The sequence below is a fragment of the Cibotium barometz genome, chromosome 10, assembly GCF_041138505.1.
Source record: "Cibotium barometz isolate CiBa-2024 chromosome 10, ASM4113850v1, whole genome shotgun sequence".
Lineage (NCBI taxonomy): Eukaryota > Viridiplantae > Streptophyta > Polypodiopsida > Cyatheales > Cibotiaceae > Cibotium > Cibotium barometz.
In genome coordinates, this window is record NC_141055.1 from 59,640,981 (window position 1) to 59,660,835 (window position 19,855).

The 19,855-nt window shown below is 39.9% G+C and overlaps 1 protein-coding gene across 1 annotated transcript; it reads left to right on the forward strand.

Annotated features, from left to right (window-relative positions):
* The first annotated feature begins 3,414 nt into the window (after positions 1-3,414).
* On the forward strand, positions 3,415-6,628 carry LOC147635118 (uncharacterized). The gene is made up of 4 exons (XM_086803482.1): positions 3,415-4,517; positions 4,689-4,823; positions 5,024-5,168; positions 5,284-6,628. The coding sequence occupies exons 1-3, from the start codon at positions 3,439-3,441 to the stop codon at positions 5,133-5,135; spliced, it is 1,326 nt and encodes a 441-aa protein (XP_086659608.1). The 5' UTR covers positions 3,415-3,438; the 3' UTR covers positions 5,136-5,168; positions 5,284-6,628.
* The last annotated feature ends 13,227 nt before the right edge of the window (positions 6,629-19,855 follow it).

Consider the following 19,855-nt stretch of genomic DNA (forward strand, 5'->3'; position numbering starts at 1 on the left):
ATTTCCCTACAAGAAATGATGTTCAGCGCAAATGCGCATTGATTAACCTTCGAGCAAGTCATAACATCATGACAATAGACACTTGGGTGTCATTGGGATAACCTGAACTCACCCCGATAAGAAATAATCTTGCAAAAGGAACCACTAAACAAAACATTAAAGTTCCAGGTTACTTTAGATACACTGCTTAAACAATTGATGGTGATATGGAATTTACATTAAATCAAGTTACCCTAGATTCCCTTGAGTATGATGTCATCATTGGTGGCCCTTGGATAAGTAAATTGTTGTATTCACTAGATGAATCCATGCAAACAGTCACCTTGAACACTCCTGCATGCAATGTACAATTGCTATTACGGGAGGAAGAAACCTTGCAAGAGCCGGAACATCCCACATATCTTACTGAAAAGATCCCTAGGATTTTGGTTGGATTGGAAATTTCAAATGAAATCACCACAGCTCAAGCACAACTTTATCCAAAACGAGAACACAATCTCATGACCCTAGAGCTATGGGATTTGTTAGGTCAACCAACACTCACGGCACATTCTGAAAGGATTACCTTTATACAAGACTTGAACATGCCATGTCTGGGGTACTTTGAACATACAATGTATATTGAAACTAACCCCCTCAGTTGCAAGTTTTTTGTGGTTGAGTATGGGTTGGAAGTAGATTTGATCTTGGGGCATAAATGGACTATTGCTGCCCAAGCACCACTGTGCTTTGCTAGCGATAGAGTCATCCATGATGGCCAACGACAAAAATTTGACAATACCATACTGTGAGGAAGAGGATCCAACTTTAATGGATATCTATGATGCTGAACGCAAAAGGATACAAGCCTCTTCCACAAAAGCCCCTCTACATAATGACCTACCATCTGCATCAACAACCAACTTTGATAAAGCCTCTACTCCTTCAACCCCATCCTCATCTACAAAGTTCGATGCCAAAACCTCGTAATCAACAGCTATTCTTGAAGAATTTCCCAGAGCCCTACCATCTAACTCTAACAGGGAACTCAAAGGAAAGGCCCAAACTCCTATGCATCTTCATCGACAAACCTCACCAAAGGAGACAATCACATGCTCAAAGGCCTCGTCATCAAAAACCACTCAATAAGAGACTCTAACCTCATCATCATCAACAATGCCCATGAGTCTCAAACCTGCAGCCTCAGCGCTAACCAAAGTCAAGGGGGGCCCCAAACCTTCCACATCACCCCAAAATAAAACTCCCCCAAGACTACCACAATCACGATACCTTAATAGTATCAAAATGTGGGTGGAGAAGCACCTACTTGTAGCTCAAGGCTACTATGAAGGTGCCAATCAAATTTGGGTGCCTTGATAGTCAAAACCTCTTCCTCAACGTAGCACTCGAAAGCCAAGGAAGAAGAATAGTACTCTGAACTTTTCATGATCTAAAATTCTATGTAGGCCATTCAAGAGAGTAAGAAACCTGACTATGCCATGTCGAGACTAATACTTTTTGTTCATTTTGTTGATGACTAGGTGGTGAATTCTTATCAAAATATTATCCCACATAATTGGTAAATTAACTAAGTACTCTCGATATCATAAAATTTATCTAAAAGTAAATTTGCATGCATACTTTACAATATATTTCTATACACTACACACATTTAATGTACAAGTTATACCAAGATTATTAACAAAAACATTATAGAATACCAAGATTTCTAAAGAGAGTCAAAACATTTGTATAGAATGTGGAATACATATTCTTCAAATCCATACTAGGCATTAGGCATTTTAAAGCAAGGAAACTCAATGAGTGAAGTTATTTCAAGATCTAAAGGTAACATTATGCAACTACAAAATGGAATTAATTATACTCCTAGTTTAGATCTTTATGAAAGCCTCTAAACACTTCATTGACAAATTCAAAAATCATTATTTTATCCTCCTGCCTTGTAGCTTATAAGAATACATGAAGATAACAAATAAAATGACGTATTAGTGATGAATTTTTACTTCATTTTGGTTTTTGGAAATTGAAATAAACTTCTAAAGCTGCAACTTTGATAATTTAGTTGCAAAGTGATTGTTTTTGTATTCTCCTTGCATGTCTTTAGAGTTATTTTCTCCTCCTGCCTTGTAGCTTAAAAGAATGCATGAAGATAACAAATAAAATGAGGTATTTGATGATTTTTTAATTCATTTTGGTTTTTGGAAATTGAAATAAGCTCCTAAAGATGTAACTTTGATAATTGGGTTACAAAGTGATTGTTTTTGTATTCTCCTTGCACGTGTTTAGCACTGTGGAATAATTTTTGTCGTCCCTACCAACACACATGTACCAACACACATGCTACGCGATGTTTGATTTGCACTCTAAGCATAATATTAAATTTTGAATGTGATTGTATGCTATAGGTGCCATCATAAAAAGACGATCACTAGTCATGATTACAAAAACTGATTGTACACAATTTTGGACATCATAGAAGGTGATTGATACTCTTTCGAAGCTATCATATGAGTGATTGCTTTCTATTAAGCATAAACTTTAAGAATATAAAAGTAGAATAATTGATGGATATAGGTTAATTTATTTGTCTTCTTGTCCACAAATTTGTAAAAGAAGAGCCTATCCTGAGAAGATGTTCATGTTTCGAGATAATGCAAACCACTAGTGTTGTCATACATGTGTCCATACTCCACTTGACGTAGACACCATCATTCCATCCAATAAACTATTCTATCAACATCTGTTGTGCACTTTGATTCATTTGATAGCTAGGGAATATTACTGTCCCTTCCTGATATCATTACCCAATCTTTCATCAAACAGCAGAAAAGACACAAGTTGGGAGTGAGTTAATGTAGATCCCCCTTTTGTGGTTGTCCTAGCAAATGCAAAAATTTTAAGGCCTTAAAAGGATTTCTTAAACTTGACTCTTTCACCGACACAAGGTATGAGTGAGCATCCATAACCTTCATAGTATATCTATTTTTTATGCATGGCTACACAATTTCTCATACCCATGCATGTTTACCATGAAAGGAGTGTTGTAATCCCAATGTCTTGGCTCAAATTCAAGATGAAAATCCACAAAGTGTCTCAAGCCCATATATGCTTATTGCCGTCACTACATGTTTTTAAAAAAAATATCAAATCAATGCTGCAAAGGTTGTGGTACCCATACAAGTAATATGTCTGGCATGCCTAAAAAGCTAGAGCATGATTTCTTTCGAATATATATTTGAAGAAAAACCCTTGATAAAATCTGAACAAGTCAGATTTGCAAGAAAAGACACTCTCTTTTTTGGAGTGGTCCATAGGAAAGAGAGTAATGCACTAGAGAGGGGGACTTTACTCACATCCCTTGAATAAGGGTATGATGGGGTATAAATAAAGGGAAGGGGTTGGCTCTTTTTGAAAGGTAAGGAAGAGGAAATAGGCGTTATGCGGAGTGGGGGAGGTGAATACTATTTTAGTGGGGGCTTTGGTTTCATCGAGTCTCGGCCACCATGGCCAGCTCGCAATTCTGCTGCTGCAGGCCGGGGAGACTGCGAGGTCTCGTACGCAACAGACCCTTTGCTTGCCCGAAGCAGCAAAGGGCACTTCGTTTTTGAAGACTCCCCAGCTCATGATGGCCTTCTCCGTATTATGGAGAAGCGCCTGCTGGCGCCAGAGGAATATGAGAGCTGTGCAGGTTTCAGAGAAGGGCATATTGCGCCCCAGCTGCCTGCACAAGTGGGTGATTACGGCAACGTCGACAGAGCAATATTATATGCTAGCACAAGTGGTCGTAACAGCACAACCAGTAGGAGCTGTAGCAGCAGCAGCAGCAGCAGCAGCAGCAGTAGTGCTAATGGCAAGGTGAGTATCAGTACTGGAGAGCTGCAAGTACTAGTGCAAGAGGGGCGCAGTACTGCACTCGCATCCAGGCAGCTACAATTAGTGGAGGGTGGTGTTCTATCAAAGGAAGAGAGTCTTTTATTAAGGAAGGGCAATTATAGTAGTAGATCAGTGTTAGTCCAAGAGCAGGATCAGGAGGAGGTGGCCGGCGCAGCTGGTGGCAACGAAGTAATAATTTGGCCTGGAACCCCAGCTCCTCGACCTCACTTGTCTTCTGCTTCCAATTCATCGTCATCCTCGACATCATGGGTGCAGATGGACTTGGACTCCACCGACAGTTTTGTCAACTTGCAAGATCTCGACGATACTTGGCTCGACTCTTTGCCACCTCTCAATACCAGCAGCTGCCCTAATCGCAGCTCCTGTACTACCCTTGACCTGCACCATGACTACCGATATGTGCCGAATTGGGGCAAGAGAGAGCTGTGCTCAGCAGGCTCCTCCTCTTTGCCCTTGTCTCATCACATTGAAGACAACAATGTCCACAGCTCAGAGCAATATGCTGCGTCCAAAATGCCGCCTCTTCATCGACCTGCAAAATTATTAGTCGAAGAAGAGGAACCTCCTTCACCAACCCGCCTTAATCAACCCTCTTATTACAGCCCAGCTGCATCTGCTGATAGGTAAGTATGTTGATCACCATATTTAGTCCTGAAAACAAGTTTGGGTAATTAGGCTCGGACCTCTATAAGTTCATGAGTTTCTGGAGGGTCACCCTCGCCACGAGCATAGATCTCCTATAACAGCGTCTGATTTTCAATTAGTCTCATGAAGTAAGCCCCTTTATGTCGCAGGAAAAGGCCGAAAAGACTAGACCTAAGCGAGCCCAAGTATGTTGTCCTCGCAAGAAACCACGACCGCGTCCTAGAGGACGGCTTCAAGTGGCGTAAATATGGCCAGAAGAGTGTGAAAAATAACATATACCCTAGGTAACTCCCACTATTATTTTTGGTCCCTAATCAATTTTCTAATCCCCACTTTGATTGTCTCATGGGCCATGGCTCAATATATGGAAGTTACAACCTTCTCTTCCCTTTAAAAAACTCTTTTTTTTTTAATAAGTTTCTCTTTCTTGCCTTGTTGGTAGTTTCTCTCTCAAAAAAAGTTCTTTTTTTTTTTGAGTCCACAGAAGCTATTATAAATGCTCGTATGAAGGATGCTATGTCCACAAGCATGTGGAGCGTGTTGCTCTAGATCCTTGCCTCATCTTAACAACTTATAGAGGCCGACACACCCACTAACTCGAGTGTTCTTTCAAGCTTTGAAATTTCAAGGTATGTATAGACTTCTAAATTTCTTTTTTCTTTTTAGTTTGTGGCAAAAGTGACCGGTTTATATATACATAACTAACACACCCTACTCCGGTTACATGGGCATACAACATTGTAGCAAGCAAGATTCAAACCCGCATCAACTCGTCGGTCCTTTAACTACTACACTACAACCGTGTTGATACAAGCAAGTACCTCACTTTTGTATCTTTGAATCCTTGTTAAAGAGCCATGTGATTATAGAAATAGAAGCTACTACAAGTTTGAAGAGATGCTTGCATGTTTTTTCAAAGCTAATGCTACATATACTCATATGCTTTTGATTATTTTGAACAATAAGTGAAATATTTAATTTTGGACACTTTGTTGTGTGTGTGCTTTGCTATGTTTGGGTGTTGTGCCTACAATAGATGGCATGTTTGGGTTTTACCTACAATAGATGGCATCTTTTTATGTTCTTTTAAAAAAACTCAAAATAATTTAACTTTCTTTTGTTGCAAAAAGTCCTTACCATCATGTAAGAACTAAATTGATAAGGTACTCACCCGTTTGGCAAGTGGTATAGTGTTACCACATTCTGATGAAGGTGAAGTACATGTTGGAATTTTGATCCTTGTCACTTTGCACTACACACACTGCCTCATTTGAACAGTACTCACCTATTGGCAAATGGTATAGTGTTACACATTCTGTTGAAGGTGAAGTACATGGTGGAATTTTGATGGAATTTTGATCCTTGTCACTTTGCACTGCCTCATTTGAACACAAATTAGGGTACTCATCCATTGGCAAGTGGTATAGGGTTACACATTCTTTTGAAGATGGAGTACTTTTGATCCTTGTCAATTTGCACTGCCTCATTTGAACACCAATTAGGGTACTCACCCATTGGCAAGTGGTATAGTGTCACTTTGATCCTCGTCACTTTGCACTACCTCATTTGAACATAAATTAGGGTACTCACCCCATTGGCAAGTGGTATAGTGTTACACATTCTTTTGAAGGTGAAGTACATGGTGGAATTTTGATCCTTGTCACTTAGCACCACACACATTATCTCATTCGAACATAAAACATCATCATGATCTCACTTCTTTGGATTGAACAATAGCTAAACTATCCATTTCCTAGATCTATACTCAAAAAAAGAAAAAGTAGACCCATGGAGATTAATTTGGATCAAGGTTTAATTTTTAAAAAAATCGAGTTAAATAAAGGTAAGAAAATGAGGCAAAAGTGGAGTAGGTTATAAATATGAACTTCTTTTAAAAAATTGGGCTTGGGAGAGTGTATTCATTAAAAATTTAATTATTTTATGACCCGAGGTAAGGCTCTCCCATCTGGAGGCTAGTTTGAAAATATGAGGTTCTGGGGAGATTACACATCTCTTTTTCTTTTGGAAGCTTGGCTAATACCCTTTTATGCAAATCTTGAAATATCATAAGTACTTCTTTGAACTAAATATATGTGGATCCAAATGGGAGATAATATACAAGATCGAGTCCCCCTTAACAATAGTATAGACCTCAACACATCTCATGTGAGGGTGTCAAGAAAACAAAGTTAACGTATCAAGTGAGGTCCCTTTTTGATAATGATTGGACGAACCAATTATTAGGGGAGGAATGGGATGTAAAGAGGACCTCTGTAGAAGATGCCATTGAATGTAAAGTAACAATACCAGATGTTACATTCAGATGAAATAAAAACATTAAGTTTGTTTATGTTTGTAGAAAATTATGTTAGGGTGACATCCATTACTTTTAAGCATTGATTGTTTTTATGACCATATATTTCATTGGGAGGCAAACATTATGCATGACATGATTTCATTACAAAAGATGGAGACTATGGAGAGGCGACTAGCAAAGGTTGGATCAAGACATGTGTGATGGAACTCACTCTTCCATCATCGATGTTGTAATCCAATTACAAGGTCAAGAGTGGTCAATCTAGAAAGCCATTGGCCATTGGCCTTTCTTAGACAAAAGATCCAATTGATGTGTAGTGATGCACCGAGGGATTTCTATTTTAAGTTAGATGGTGGGAAAATCAGAAGCAATTGATGTGTAGTGATGCACCGAGGGATTTCTATTTTAAGTTAGATGGTAGGAAAATCATAAGCAAGAGTGAAGCTTCCAAAACCTGCACTATATATCGAACCACATATCCTAGAGGTTGTGGAAACCTTGAGATTATAACCTTTCCATCTATAATAAAATGTCAAGAGTCATCGTTGGTCTACATATTATTGTATAAATGTTACTTCTTTCTTCTTTTTGCATTTTGTTCTTTCCATGGCAACCACACGTCTTGTGCATCCTTGCTCATCTACCTTGAAAACATCTGTTTGTTGCAATTAGTGCAATATAAATCTTGTATAATGGGAGAATGCATGTAAGTACAATGCGATATAAGGCTTCCCCTAGCCAACGTCCAATGTAAATAGTCATGTTTGCTGAAATTTTAACAACGCAAACTTACTATAGCTTGAATTCAGAACCGTGGAGAACAAAAGGAACATTTAATGTAAAGACATTACTGTAAAGTAAGTTCTCTTAGAGATCATCATTGCAACGTGGAGATACAAAAATGCCTTGTTAAAATTTGGCATGACAAAATTTTGTACATGTCGAGAGCAGTGAATACAAAGAATTACACATTGTCAATATAAATTTATGCATTGCAATATTATCATTGGATAGGGGAATCTTTCTCTTACTATGGGGGGAAGTTCTCTTCTTGTTGGGGAGAGTCAGTAGCTTAATCTTGTTGTGCTTGCTCCCACCGAGGGGATGGCGAATCTCCAAGGTGGATCCACTCCAAGTCAATTGGTGTTTGTGGATACTGTCGTGGGCGGTGGCATTGGTCTTGGCCATTGTGGAGAAGGCACAAATGCATATGGCATATTAGGCTCTCATTTCCCAATATTGTTAATTAGAGTTTGAATTGTTGTGGCCCTATATAGTCGTACATCCAAATTTGTATAATCCGATAGTCATAGATTCTACACATACGAAAAAATACATATGTGCTATCAGTGAAATGTACAAAGAAACTGAGGTATCATTAGAAGAAGAAGTGCTACATTTTCTAAAGGCAGTGCCAAAATTACGTGTGGAAACAACATGATGTTGTAGCACACTCTCCAACCACAACTAAAGCCATCATGTTGCTCTGGGATTCTACATCTAATGATCTTTGTTGAATCCAAAATATCCTCCTGGGTAAGAGCCTCAATACTAGCTATTAACTTTCTAATAGATCTGCACACCATTTTTCAATTATCAATAATCTCTCTCTCTCTCTCTCTCTCTCTCTCTCTCTCTCTCTCTCTCTCTCTCTCTCTCTCTCTCTCTCTCTCTCTCTCTCTCAGAGTAATATAAAAAATGATCGCGTGGACTTACTACCTCATGTTGCCATAAAATCCTGTAGTTGAATTGACAAGATAGCATCACTTCGCCTCAGCAATATAAAAAATGATCGCGTGGACTTACTACCTCATGTGGCAAGATAGCATCACTTTGCCTCAGTATCTATAATAATCAAACTCCACTGTCCACTATAAAATTCAATAAAAAGGTATAAGACGATAAATCTAGTATCTATGTCAGAATACCAAAAGTACAATTTAGGTCACATGAAACTTACGCTTCATGGTAGGCCATTACAAAGATCTGGGCATGGTCCAAATCTACATGCATAAACCATGGGCAGATATCCACCTAGGAAACATCCTCTGAAACTAGAAAAGGGGATATAAGAGACTCCAAATATATACCCTATGCTGAGCTTCCCACCATGACAGATTTGATAGAACCACACTGTAGACATAATTAACATCATCGTATAACTTTGAGAAAGAATAACACTTTAAATTAAGTTTTAGGACATGGAACATAACAAACCTTAAAATAACCTACATAACTTTGTCGTTGAGATCTCCTTGTGTATTCTGCTTAATACATCAATCTCCTCCACCTCAAAAGGGAAGTATTGAGAAGTGTTTTGCACTGGCAACCTCACAACGAAGGAGGGGACAAAATACCTCAGAGCCTAGATATTAGATCTATGCAATTCTTGAAATTCAGCTTCTCTCCTTGCCCTTTCAATTCTCTCCGTATCAGCCTCCCTATTCCTAGTTTTGTTGTTGGTCTTTTGTATGTTGTGCTGTCTGTCACTCAATCGCAAATGATTGCCCTTGGTTTCTTCAGTGACAACAGTACATCTTTGCCTCGGGGTGGGGAGGGAGGGGAGGAGGATCTCCAGGATATCTTTCATCCTTATGTCAGTGAGGCTCACTGGCTCTAGGATCTTGTCATATCTAAACCTAAGAAGCCGTAGCAACTACATGTCCTTTGACAAGTGCTAGAATGGGAGCTTTGGAATGGTGCACTGCATGTGCCTTTGCATCCTTCACAGCCCTTCACAGCTCACGTAAGACGGAGCTATGCTGCTCGTACCTTCTTCGAGTTCTCATTGAGCGAAGGCTCGAAATATTCTTCCCTGGCCTAGCTTTCTGAGCTTTCTGGCCTATTTTTGGATCCTTAGGCCATTTATAAAAAAAATAGATGGATGGATCAAACGACTAACCAAAAAAATTTTGGATAAATATCACTACAACGCGATATGCAGACAACAAACACACTCGCACCCAAACATCGTGTTGTACTGCATTCACAATCGGAGAAACTACGACATGCCAAAAAGTCTCAAATGGAAAACAAGGGAAAAATTTTGGATTAAATTCACTACAATGTGATGGGAAGAGTTACAACACATTCCCCCCCCCCCCCCATCACTACAATGTGCTGGGAAGAGTTACAACACATTGGCCCCCCCATATCACATTGTATTGAATTCAGCTCAAAGGACCAATAAGGATAAATGTTTTAACAAAACTCACTACAACGCGATAAGGGGACTTCCAACACACTAAATCCCCCATATCACATTATACTGCATCCATAATCAAAGGAACTCTAACAGCAAAATCGCCTCAAAGGACCAAAAAGGAAAACATTTTAACAAAACTCCCTACAAGCAATAAGAGGATTTCCAACACACTGAATCCCCCATATCGCATTGTACTGCATTCACAATCAAAGAAACTCCAACATGCAAAATAGGCTCAAGTGACAAACAAAAAAAACATATTCGATAAAATTCAGTACAACGCGATAAGAGGACGTCCAAGACATAGAATGGTCCATATCGCATTGTATTAAATCTAAAATGAAGCAAACTCCAACACAGAAAATCAGCTCAAATACAATGTGATATGCAAACAAACAACATATTAAAACCAATAAATCGTGTTGTGTTACATTTACAATTAAAGAAATGCAACAACATATTTGGATTCAATATACTACAATGCGATGGGAAGAGTTCCAACACATTAGAACCCACATATCGCATTGTATTGACTTCATAACGAAAGAAACTCACTCGGGAGTCCACATAGAAAAGAAAGAAGAAGACATGGTGCAAGTTAATAAACATTGTATTGAGAAATGGACACTGTCAATAAGATGTTGTCCAACAAGGGATGAGAAAGTGTAGACGATGGGCAGCAGATCAAGCTGACGAAAATCGATTAAAAGAAGCTACTGCTTGACACTTAATTTAATGATTTAGGGTTTAATAGAAGGGGTCCCACCTTAAGTAGATGTGACGATACATAATGACGTTAGCATTAAGTGCACATGACATGCAATGATAACGATTGAATGCATGAGTGACATGCATCTATCACTCGTGTGAACGAATGTGGGCAACCACCAATGAAATCCTGCCACATGCATCTATCACTCGTGTGAACGAATGATAACGATTGAATGCATGAGTGACATGCATCTATCACTCGTGTGAACGAATGTGGGCAACCACCAATGAAATCCTGCCACATGCATCTATCACTCGTGTGAACGAATGTGGGCAACCACCAATGAAATCCTACCACATGTAAAGACTGTTTTGGATAACACACGCACTCCCACATGCATTATTTATAGCGTGAGTTTCAAACACTCTAGACTGTTTTTTTTGTGCACCTATTTTCTCACTCTTGCTTGCTCCTCTCAGATGGTGTGACCGATGTTGGCAATTCTCCTGATCTTCCCAACACTGATCCGTGTGATAGTCGCCAATCCTAAGGAAATCTTAAGGTGAGTTGAGTTCTCAAGTCTTATTGGTCTTAAAATGTTTGTTTTCATATGATGGTGAGAGTCATTCCTTCTTTCCTATGCAAATCATGTATAATTAATAAATAATTTTGAGCTTCAGTACAATGTGATGTAAGGCTTCACTTGAGAGCGTCCACCCTGAATCGTGCTATACTAACTTGCATTATATAAGGTCAGTATAGCACGAATTTGGAACCCTATGGGTGATCTCCAGTCCGTACTCTCATTTTGACTTCGAGCTTCAGTACAACACGATGTAGGGCTTTACTCGAGAACGTCCACCCTGAATCGCGCTGTACTGACTTGGGTTATATACAAGGTCAGTATAGCATGAATTCGAAAACCTATGGGTGATCTCCGGCTCATACTCTCGTTTTTAGAAGCCACTTTTTAGTTTTTCCTACATATTTGCACGATGACCTAGTATATTATAATTCAATACAACGAAATAAAAGGTTTCACTCGCCAACATCCACCCTATGAAGAAGAGGAAGAGATGGTTAGTGACATTGATGATGTGGGTACAAAGTTCTATACTACAGCATATGCAAAGGGGGATCATATTTGCTTATCAAATGCACTTGAGTCTTTTATTGAGGAAATATATGAAGGAGATTGGTTGCTTATTGGTCAATATTTGAGCACTCTAACAAGGCAACAAAATTGGTCTGACTCAGAATTTAAGAGGATCCGCAGAAAAGCATATGGTTACTTTCTAAAGGATGGGTATCTCTGGAAGCATCCTAAACAGAGGAATGCTATGCCACAGAGAGTCATATGTGATAAAGAGACTCAAGGAAAGCTTGTGAAAGAATTCCATGAGAGTCTCTGGGCTGGGCATAGAAGTGTGTGGGCCACTTTTACCAAAATAAAGGAAAAATATTGGTGGAGAGGAATGTACAAGGATATTTCCCAATATGTGGAAACATGCATAGTATGCCAAATGTACTCAAATGTGAGGCATCGTGATGGCTTACAACCAACCTACCCACCTGCCATGCACTAGTGGATCTAGTTACAATGCCTTTGGGAATTTGGCAGATGCGGTATATAGCACTTGCAAGAGAAGATTTGACAAATCAGGTAGAAGGGCGTGCTCTTAGAACAAAGAGTACGGAAACAGTATGCAAATTTCTCTTGGAAGATGTGATCTGCCGATATGGTTGTGTTGGGAAAATAACAGCTGATAGAGGCGAGCTAGATGTTGGAGAAGCAAAGGAATTCTTCTCTAGAATTGGTATCAAACTGTCTCTAACATGTGCTTACAATCCTGAGGGCAATGGAAAAAGTGAACGAGGACATCCTCCAATCATTAAAGCTTTGGCTAAGGCATGCAGAGAAAGGATGAGAGAGTGGCCAAAGCTGCTACCATATGCCTTGTGGGCTGACCGTACAACTCATAGCTCAGTGACAGGATACATGCCTGCAGAATTAATGTATGGTCAGAAGCCAGTGATGCCAGTTGAAGAAGTAATTCTAACTTGGAATGTATTGCCCTGGGTGGAAGGATTGAGCAGAGATGACCTCCTTGCATTGCGAATAAGACAGTTGGAGAGGAGGCCTGAAGATGTAGAGCTTGCTAAAGCTCGCCTGAAAGATGCAAGGTTGAAAAATAAAGAAAGATTTGATAGTAGACACAGACTCCGGCCAAAACCTATTGAAGAAGGTGATTGGGTTCTAATGTATGATAGTAGCCTTGACAACCAATTCACTGTTCAAAGAAAATTTGCAAAAAGATGGTTTGGCCCTTACATTGTCAGGCATGTGCATGGAAATGCCACATATACTCTGTGTGAGCTTGATGGAACAGAAGTAAAGAATCTTGTGGCTGGCAAAAGAATCAAGATATTTAAAAGAAGGCATGATGGTGATCCTTTTGATTCACAAGAAATTCAGGATGAGAAGCTTGACAGTGGAAGTATGGATATGATTGAAGAGGAAGAGGATGATCTTCCTGGAACTGCAGAAGATGAAGACGACATCCAGTTATATGTGGACCTTGATGATGATTTGGCACATACCAGAGGATGTGCAGGTTTAGAGGGGGTGGATGTCGTGCCATGGCACGTCTATGATATGAAACCGTGCATGTGAGGCCGTCAAATACACATCCAGATGCATGGGTTAAGTGCCATGATGAGTCATTATATGATGCCATGTACATATGTTCATATTGTATATGAGGTTCAATAAGACAAGCTGAGGCTGAGTCAGATTTAGGAGTTTTTTGTATATGAGTATGGAGGATGATGTTTTTGCTGTTACTCAGAGTTCATGGGCAAGTTAGAAGCATCCAGATATATATGATGGCATGAGGGCATACCAATGCACAAAGGAATGCATTTATAAAGGCATGAAGAAATACTTGAATGGGCAATTGGAGATTCTATAAATCACATGGGCCGATATGATGACTTATAAACTATGAAGGTATCACAGTGCCGAAGAGTTCATTGAATGTTGGGGAAGTGTGGGGATAGAAAACTGCACTTGGACTTCATGGATCATCATGTAGAAGCATATGTATCTTACGCGGAGAGTGGAGATAGGAAACATGGAGCTAGTAAGCATGTTTTCATAGAGGTGCTAATGCCTTGGGAGTCTTGTGGTTAAGACTTAAAACATGGTGCTAATGCCTTGGGAGTCTTGTGGTTAAGACTTGCTACCTTAATGCTAAGGTTTAATGCTACTAGCAAAACGTGGCTAGTAGCATACGTGGAAAGGGAAAATAGTTTATTTAATTAGAATTTTCTGGAGCTTGGTAGCGCAGCCTTTGTAATGGAAACTCCCGCGTTAATAGTGGGAAAAAGGTGGGTATGGGCACCGAGATCGCCGCGGGGAAAAAGAGGAAAGACACCGGAGCTTCACGGCGGAACCAGAGTGGAAAGAGAATTCTGCAGCGTTGGAGGAACAGCGTCCATCCAACCAGAGTTAAAAAAATTCAAGAGAGTGCTTCTGTTCATAGCGTGTAGGAGTTAGAATTGTAGAGGATAATGAGAGCTATCCAATGATAAAGCTTCCATCAAATGCTTGTAATTTGCCTTCAGTGGTCTGCAGCGAGCCGCCGTCAGAGGAATAAAGAAGAAAAACGATGAAAAACTCATCTATCTTTACTTGCAGTTAAGTGGGATTTATTTTTACTTTGAATATATAAATCAATAAATGGGAAAAATCGCATGTTTAGCATACCTTTAAAGGATTTGAGGAAAGGGAAGATCTTGTGACTTGGAGTATTGTGGAAATAAAGTACAAAAAGCATATTAAGGTTCCGAAAGGTGGTTTACTTCCTACTCGATCGGATTTTTTTTGAAATTCAAGCCATGGAATTTTCTAAATCTCATGAGCATGATAAAGCTATGCAAAATGCTATATTTTACTTGTGAAATGTTAGTACATTAAGGCAGGTTTTCAGGTGATAAAGTACATCTCGAAATAAAGGATTTGAGGGCACTGGATGTAATGGATGTAACTGGCTACATGTATATTGGAAAAATTAGAAAGCTTTATTATGCCCACATGTGAATGGTTCAAAGGGATTTCATGCAATTCTGTGCAATCATCTGGATGAATTCAAGGATGTATTGAGGGAAGTGGACACATGTATTTGTCATTGGAAATAATGATGTTCAATACTCCTTGGGAAATCTTGTACGTGAAATTCCTTGTTGGATTTGACATTCACTCTCACAGCTAGAAGTTTCGTACTTTCCTGGCTGTACCGCACACTTCACGACATCCTTTGGTGAACCCGACGTGAAACTGCTGGGGTGAGAGTGTGGTGAAACATACAGGGAAGCTATGGCTGAGAATTCTGAGGGCCAGGGGGTTCATTTTGACCCTGGAGTTATGCAGATGTTCCAAATGTTTTCCATGTACATGCAACAGCAACAAGCTGCTGAGAGGGGACAGATTTCCACGACCAAAGCCTTACAATCAATTGTGAAAAAGGTGGATCAATTTGATGGGAAGGACATTACAAAGTATCTGCGCAATTATATAAAGGAGATGGAGCTAAACAGGGTGACCGAGGAGGATATGGTTCGAAGTTTCGAGTTGGTATGCGTTCCTGAAATAAGAGAGCGCATAAAAGGATTGCAGACAGCACAGGGTGGCAGAAATTGGGAAGAATTCAAGCTTGCTTTAAAAGATGAATACTTCATGGAGGATTCTGAGCGAGTGACTAAACGAACTTTTTTGGAATGGGTCACAAAGCCTAAAATGGGAATTTCTGCCACAGAATTGCTAAGGGAGTTTGAGAAGCGTTATGCCCAGTTGTCAAGAATAGAGCGTGCAACTTTGGACAGAGAAAAGACAGAGCTCTTCTTGCAAGCAGCTGGGAAAGATCTCCAGGAGAAATTGGAAATCCTCCTTGAGGATAAAAATACAGAGCAAGGATTAAAGAGTGATTGGAATGATGTTGAGGATGCAGTCACTATGTTAGCAAAGCGGCAGCGGAGGAGAGATAAAATGGTGATGGGCTCTGCAACCCCCATAGCTGCTGTTACCCCTGAAAATTTATCCAAGCCAGCTGCCACAATTCCTAAGATAGATGGGCCGATGGATGAGCTTATCAAGGGTATGCGTGATTTAAAATTGAAGATGTCCAGGATCGAAGAAAAAGGTCTACCATTGGGGCAGGCTTCTATGCAAAGGCCTCAAATCAAAGAAGGGTTTACATATAGATGCATATGGTGTGATGACCCAGAGCATGCAAAGAAGGATTGTACCAGCTATAAAGAAGCTCTTAAAAATCAACTTGTGTTCTTCAAAGATGGGAAAATCCATCTTACAGAGACTGGTCTTCCATTGAGTACAAACTTTGGGAAAGGAGGGATGAAAAAGCTGGTAGAGGATATGGCTGCTAGTCATGCCATTTCTATGGTTGAGGCAGCAACCTATGGATTAAAGGTTGGTCAACAAAAGCAGGGATTTGAGAATGATGAGGATTATGAGAATGAGAATTTTTGGCCGTCAACAATGGAATTAATTGCATCAAAGAAAGTGTCAAAGCAAGCTTTGCATGAGGCAGGTGATTGTATACGTCTTGAGACTGGCTGGGAGGAGCCTGTGGATTCTTTATCCATTCATGCCTATATTGCCAAATGCCAAAATAATGAGGCACAGGTAGAGGAGAAACGTAAAAGGGAAAATGAGGAAGGAGGACCATCAAAAAGAGTTACACGTGGAAGTGAAAAGAAGGATCCTGGGCCATCACATATGCCTCCACAGCATAGCAGACCTCCACATGATGTTTCAATGGAAGAAGTGCCAGCAAAAATGAAGGAGAAGGGTAAAGGGAAAAGTCCACTCTACAAGCTTCAATCTGATATTGAAGTTGCAACAGATCTCAAAAAGGTGCTTGAAGAGAGAATTCTAAACAGCAGGGTGGAATTCACACTAGGGGAAGTCTTGGGGATTGCAAAGAAAGAATTTCATGATGAGATAATTGATATTATACGAAGAAAAAGGCAGTCCATAATTGAATCTATTCCATCACAAGGGGAAGCAAGCACTTCCAAGACTCATGGTGTACAGGTACAGAAAAAGGAAGAGAGAGAAAATGTGGTGGAATGTAATCACTCTGCTGATGGGGCACGACAAGTGCGTTTTGTGGAAGAGGATGATGAAAAAGAAGTTCTTACAAAGAGTCATTACTCCAGGAGTCATTGGGCAAGAGCAACCACTGAAACCCTTGTCAAGATAGGTGATTTGGAAGAGCCGTATGTTGCTCTAATTGATCATGGGTCTGAAATAAATCTTATGGCTAAAAATCTCTACAACAAATGTAAGTGGCCAATGGATGTGGATCATGGGTGGATGATTAAAGCAGCTAATAATTCATCTGGAGAGCTTTATGCAGCATGTCCAAATGTAAGGGTAACTATAGGGGATGTGAAGGATGATCAGAATTTCTTTGTTCAGGAGATGTCATCGTATCCCCTCATTCTTGGGCAACCCTACATTACAGCTGTAAGGATGGAAACAAAGGTTTTGGATGATGGTTCGGCTTATGCAAGAATAAGGAGTAAAGATGGCAAAAAAGTTGTTCAGTTTTTGACAGTATGCATTAATCATGAAAGGAATCGTGAATCTCTTCGGGCACAGTCACTCCCAAAGATAAACAGAGAGTTTATGAATTACAGGGAGATGAGGGATTTTGGCCAGGTGCCATTGTAAAGCGGGATTCCAATGGTACAAGGGGAAATGAGTTCTCGCAGGACTCAATCAATGTAAATAGTTTTTCAGCAAATTTTCAGGGATTCTCCAGCTATGGGTCACTGGTTTTTGTAAAAAGCAAGGATTTAAAGCGTGGCATGCAAAAACATATACAAAATGAACAAAAAAGTTTTGAGCAGTGTGGTCTTTTGGAGAAAAATGAGTTTATTTCAGGGGTGCTTGATGAGGTGTCATTTATAGATACTATGGATGTACTTTTTGATATGAGAAGAGCATGCTTACAGGGTGGAAATGAAATGATAAAGGTGTCATCTGTGGAGATGTATGATATAATCCAGGGATTTGAGGGGGTGGAATGTAAAAACATGAATTGTGAAATGGATGCTCATGTTGATACAAAGTACAAAACGGTTGCAAAAAAGGTGAAGCCAGTTGCCTTGCCCTTGCCACCAGGAAGCAAGGAGAAGATAGATGAAGCTTCTATGCAACCAAACCTTAGAGATCCGAAGAAAATTGGGCATAAATTTACTCAAGAAACTCTGAAAGAGCTGAAGATTGGTGAGAGGGATTTTCTGTTGCCAGTTGAAAGGGAATGCTTTGAGGAGATGCTTGTAAAACATGGGAAAGCTTTTGCCTTTCAGCCGCATGAGATTGGTTGTGTTGATCCAAGTGTAACAGCACCAATGGTGATCTTTACTGTTCCGCATGTGCCCTGGAACCTGCGGCCAATTCCAGTACCAAAGGCTCTCTTGCCAAAGTTGATGGAATTACTAAAGGAAAAGATCAAGATGGGAATCTTGGAGCCTTCATGTGCCCCATATTCCAACAGATGGTTTACTGTACCAAAGAAAAATGGGACATTGCGCTTTATTCAAGACATGCAACCTGTAAACAAAGTCACAATCAGGAATGTGGGAGCAGGTCCAATTGTGGATGAGTTTGCAGAAGCATTTGCAGGGAAAGCTATATACTCTATGGGTGATTTGTATTCGGGATATGATCAGTTCCAGCTGGATATACAAAGCAGGGACTTGACCACAATGAGAACTCCTTTGGGATTAGTAAGGATGTGTACCTTACCACAGGGAGCCACTAACTCAGTGGCACATATGATGAATGGAATGAATAAAGTCTTACGGGACTTCATACCACAAAAAACTATGCCATTTTTGGATGATGTGCCAATAAAGGGCTGTGATGAGAAAGACAAAGATGAGAATTTGGATTCAAAAGGGTGCCGCAAGTTTGTGGCAGATCATATAAAGGATTGTGACATGATTCTATCCAGGCTTGAAGAAGTGAATCTTACTTTATCTGGGCAAAAATCAGTGTTTGGGGTTGGTGAAGTGCTAATAGTGGGACATCTTTGTAGTACTAGTGGACGCCGTCCTTGTCCAGCCAAGATAGATGCAATACAAAGAATGAAGGAAATATGCATTAATGTTACAGAGCTGAGGAGATTTCTTGGAGCATGTGTCTTTTATGTTATTTGGATCCCACATTATGCACATGTAGCAGATCCTCTTTATCAACTTTTGAGGAAAAATCAAAAAATTTTGTGGAGTGCAGTACATATTAAAGCTATGCGGAAGCTGAAATATTTGCTCCAATCATCACCCATTTTGAGAAAGGCAGATTATGAGTGTGGCAGGCCTGTGATTGTTACAGTTGATACTAGTCCTACTGGGATTGGATGGGCAGTAGGGCAAGATGATGAGGATGATCATAGGTATGTAATTAGATTTGGAGCAAAGGTATTAAGCTTTCGGCAGCGAAAGTATCCACAGATCAAGAGAGAATTATGGGGGATTGTCACTGCTCTAAAATGTGAAAAAGAATATCTTATTGGGGCATCTGTACTTGTGGAGACTGATTGCTTGCCACTTCTTGGGATGATAGCAAGTTGTACCACTCCAGATATTGCTATGCTTAGGTGGATTGCTTATATCAAGTCACTAAATCCTGAGTTTGAGCATATTGCGGGAAAAGATAATCCAGTTGCAGATATGCTATCACGAGCCAGGTATGAAGAAGAGGAAGAGATGGTTAGTGACATTGATGATGTGGGTACAAAGTTCTATACTACAGCATATGCAAAGGGGGATCATATTTGCTTATCAAATGCACTTGAGTCTTTTATTGAGGAAATATATGAAGGAGATTGGTTGCTTATTGGTCAATATTTGAGCACTCTAACAAGGCAACAAAATTGGTCTGACTCAGAATTTAAGAGGATCCGCAGAAAAGCATATGGTTACTTTCTAAAGGATGGGTATCTCTGGAAGCATCCTAAACAGAGGAATGCTATGCCACAGAGAGTCATAT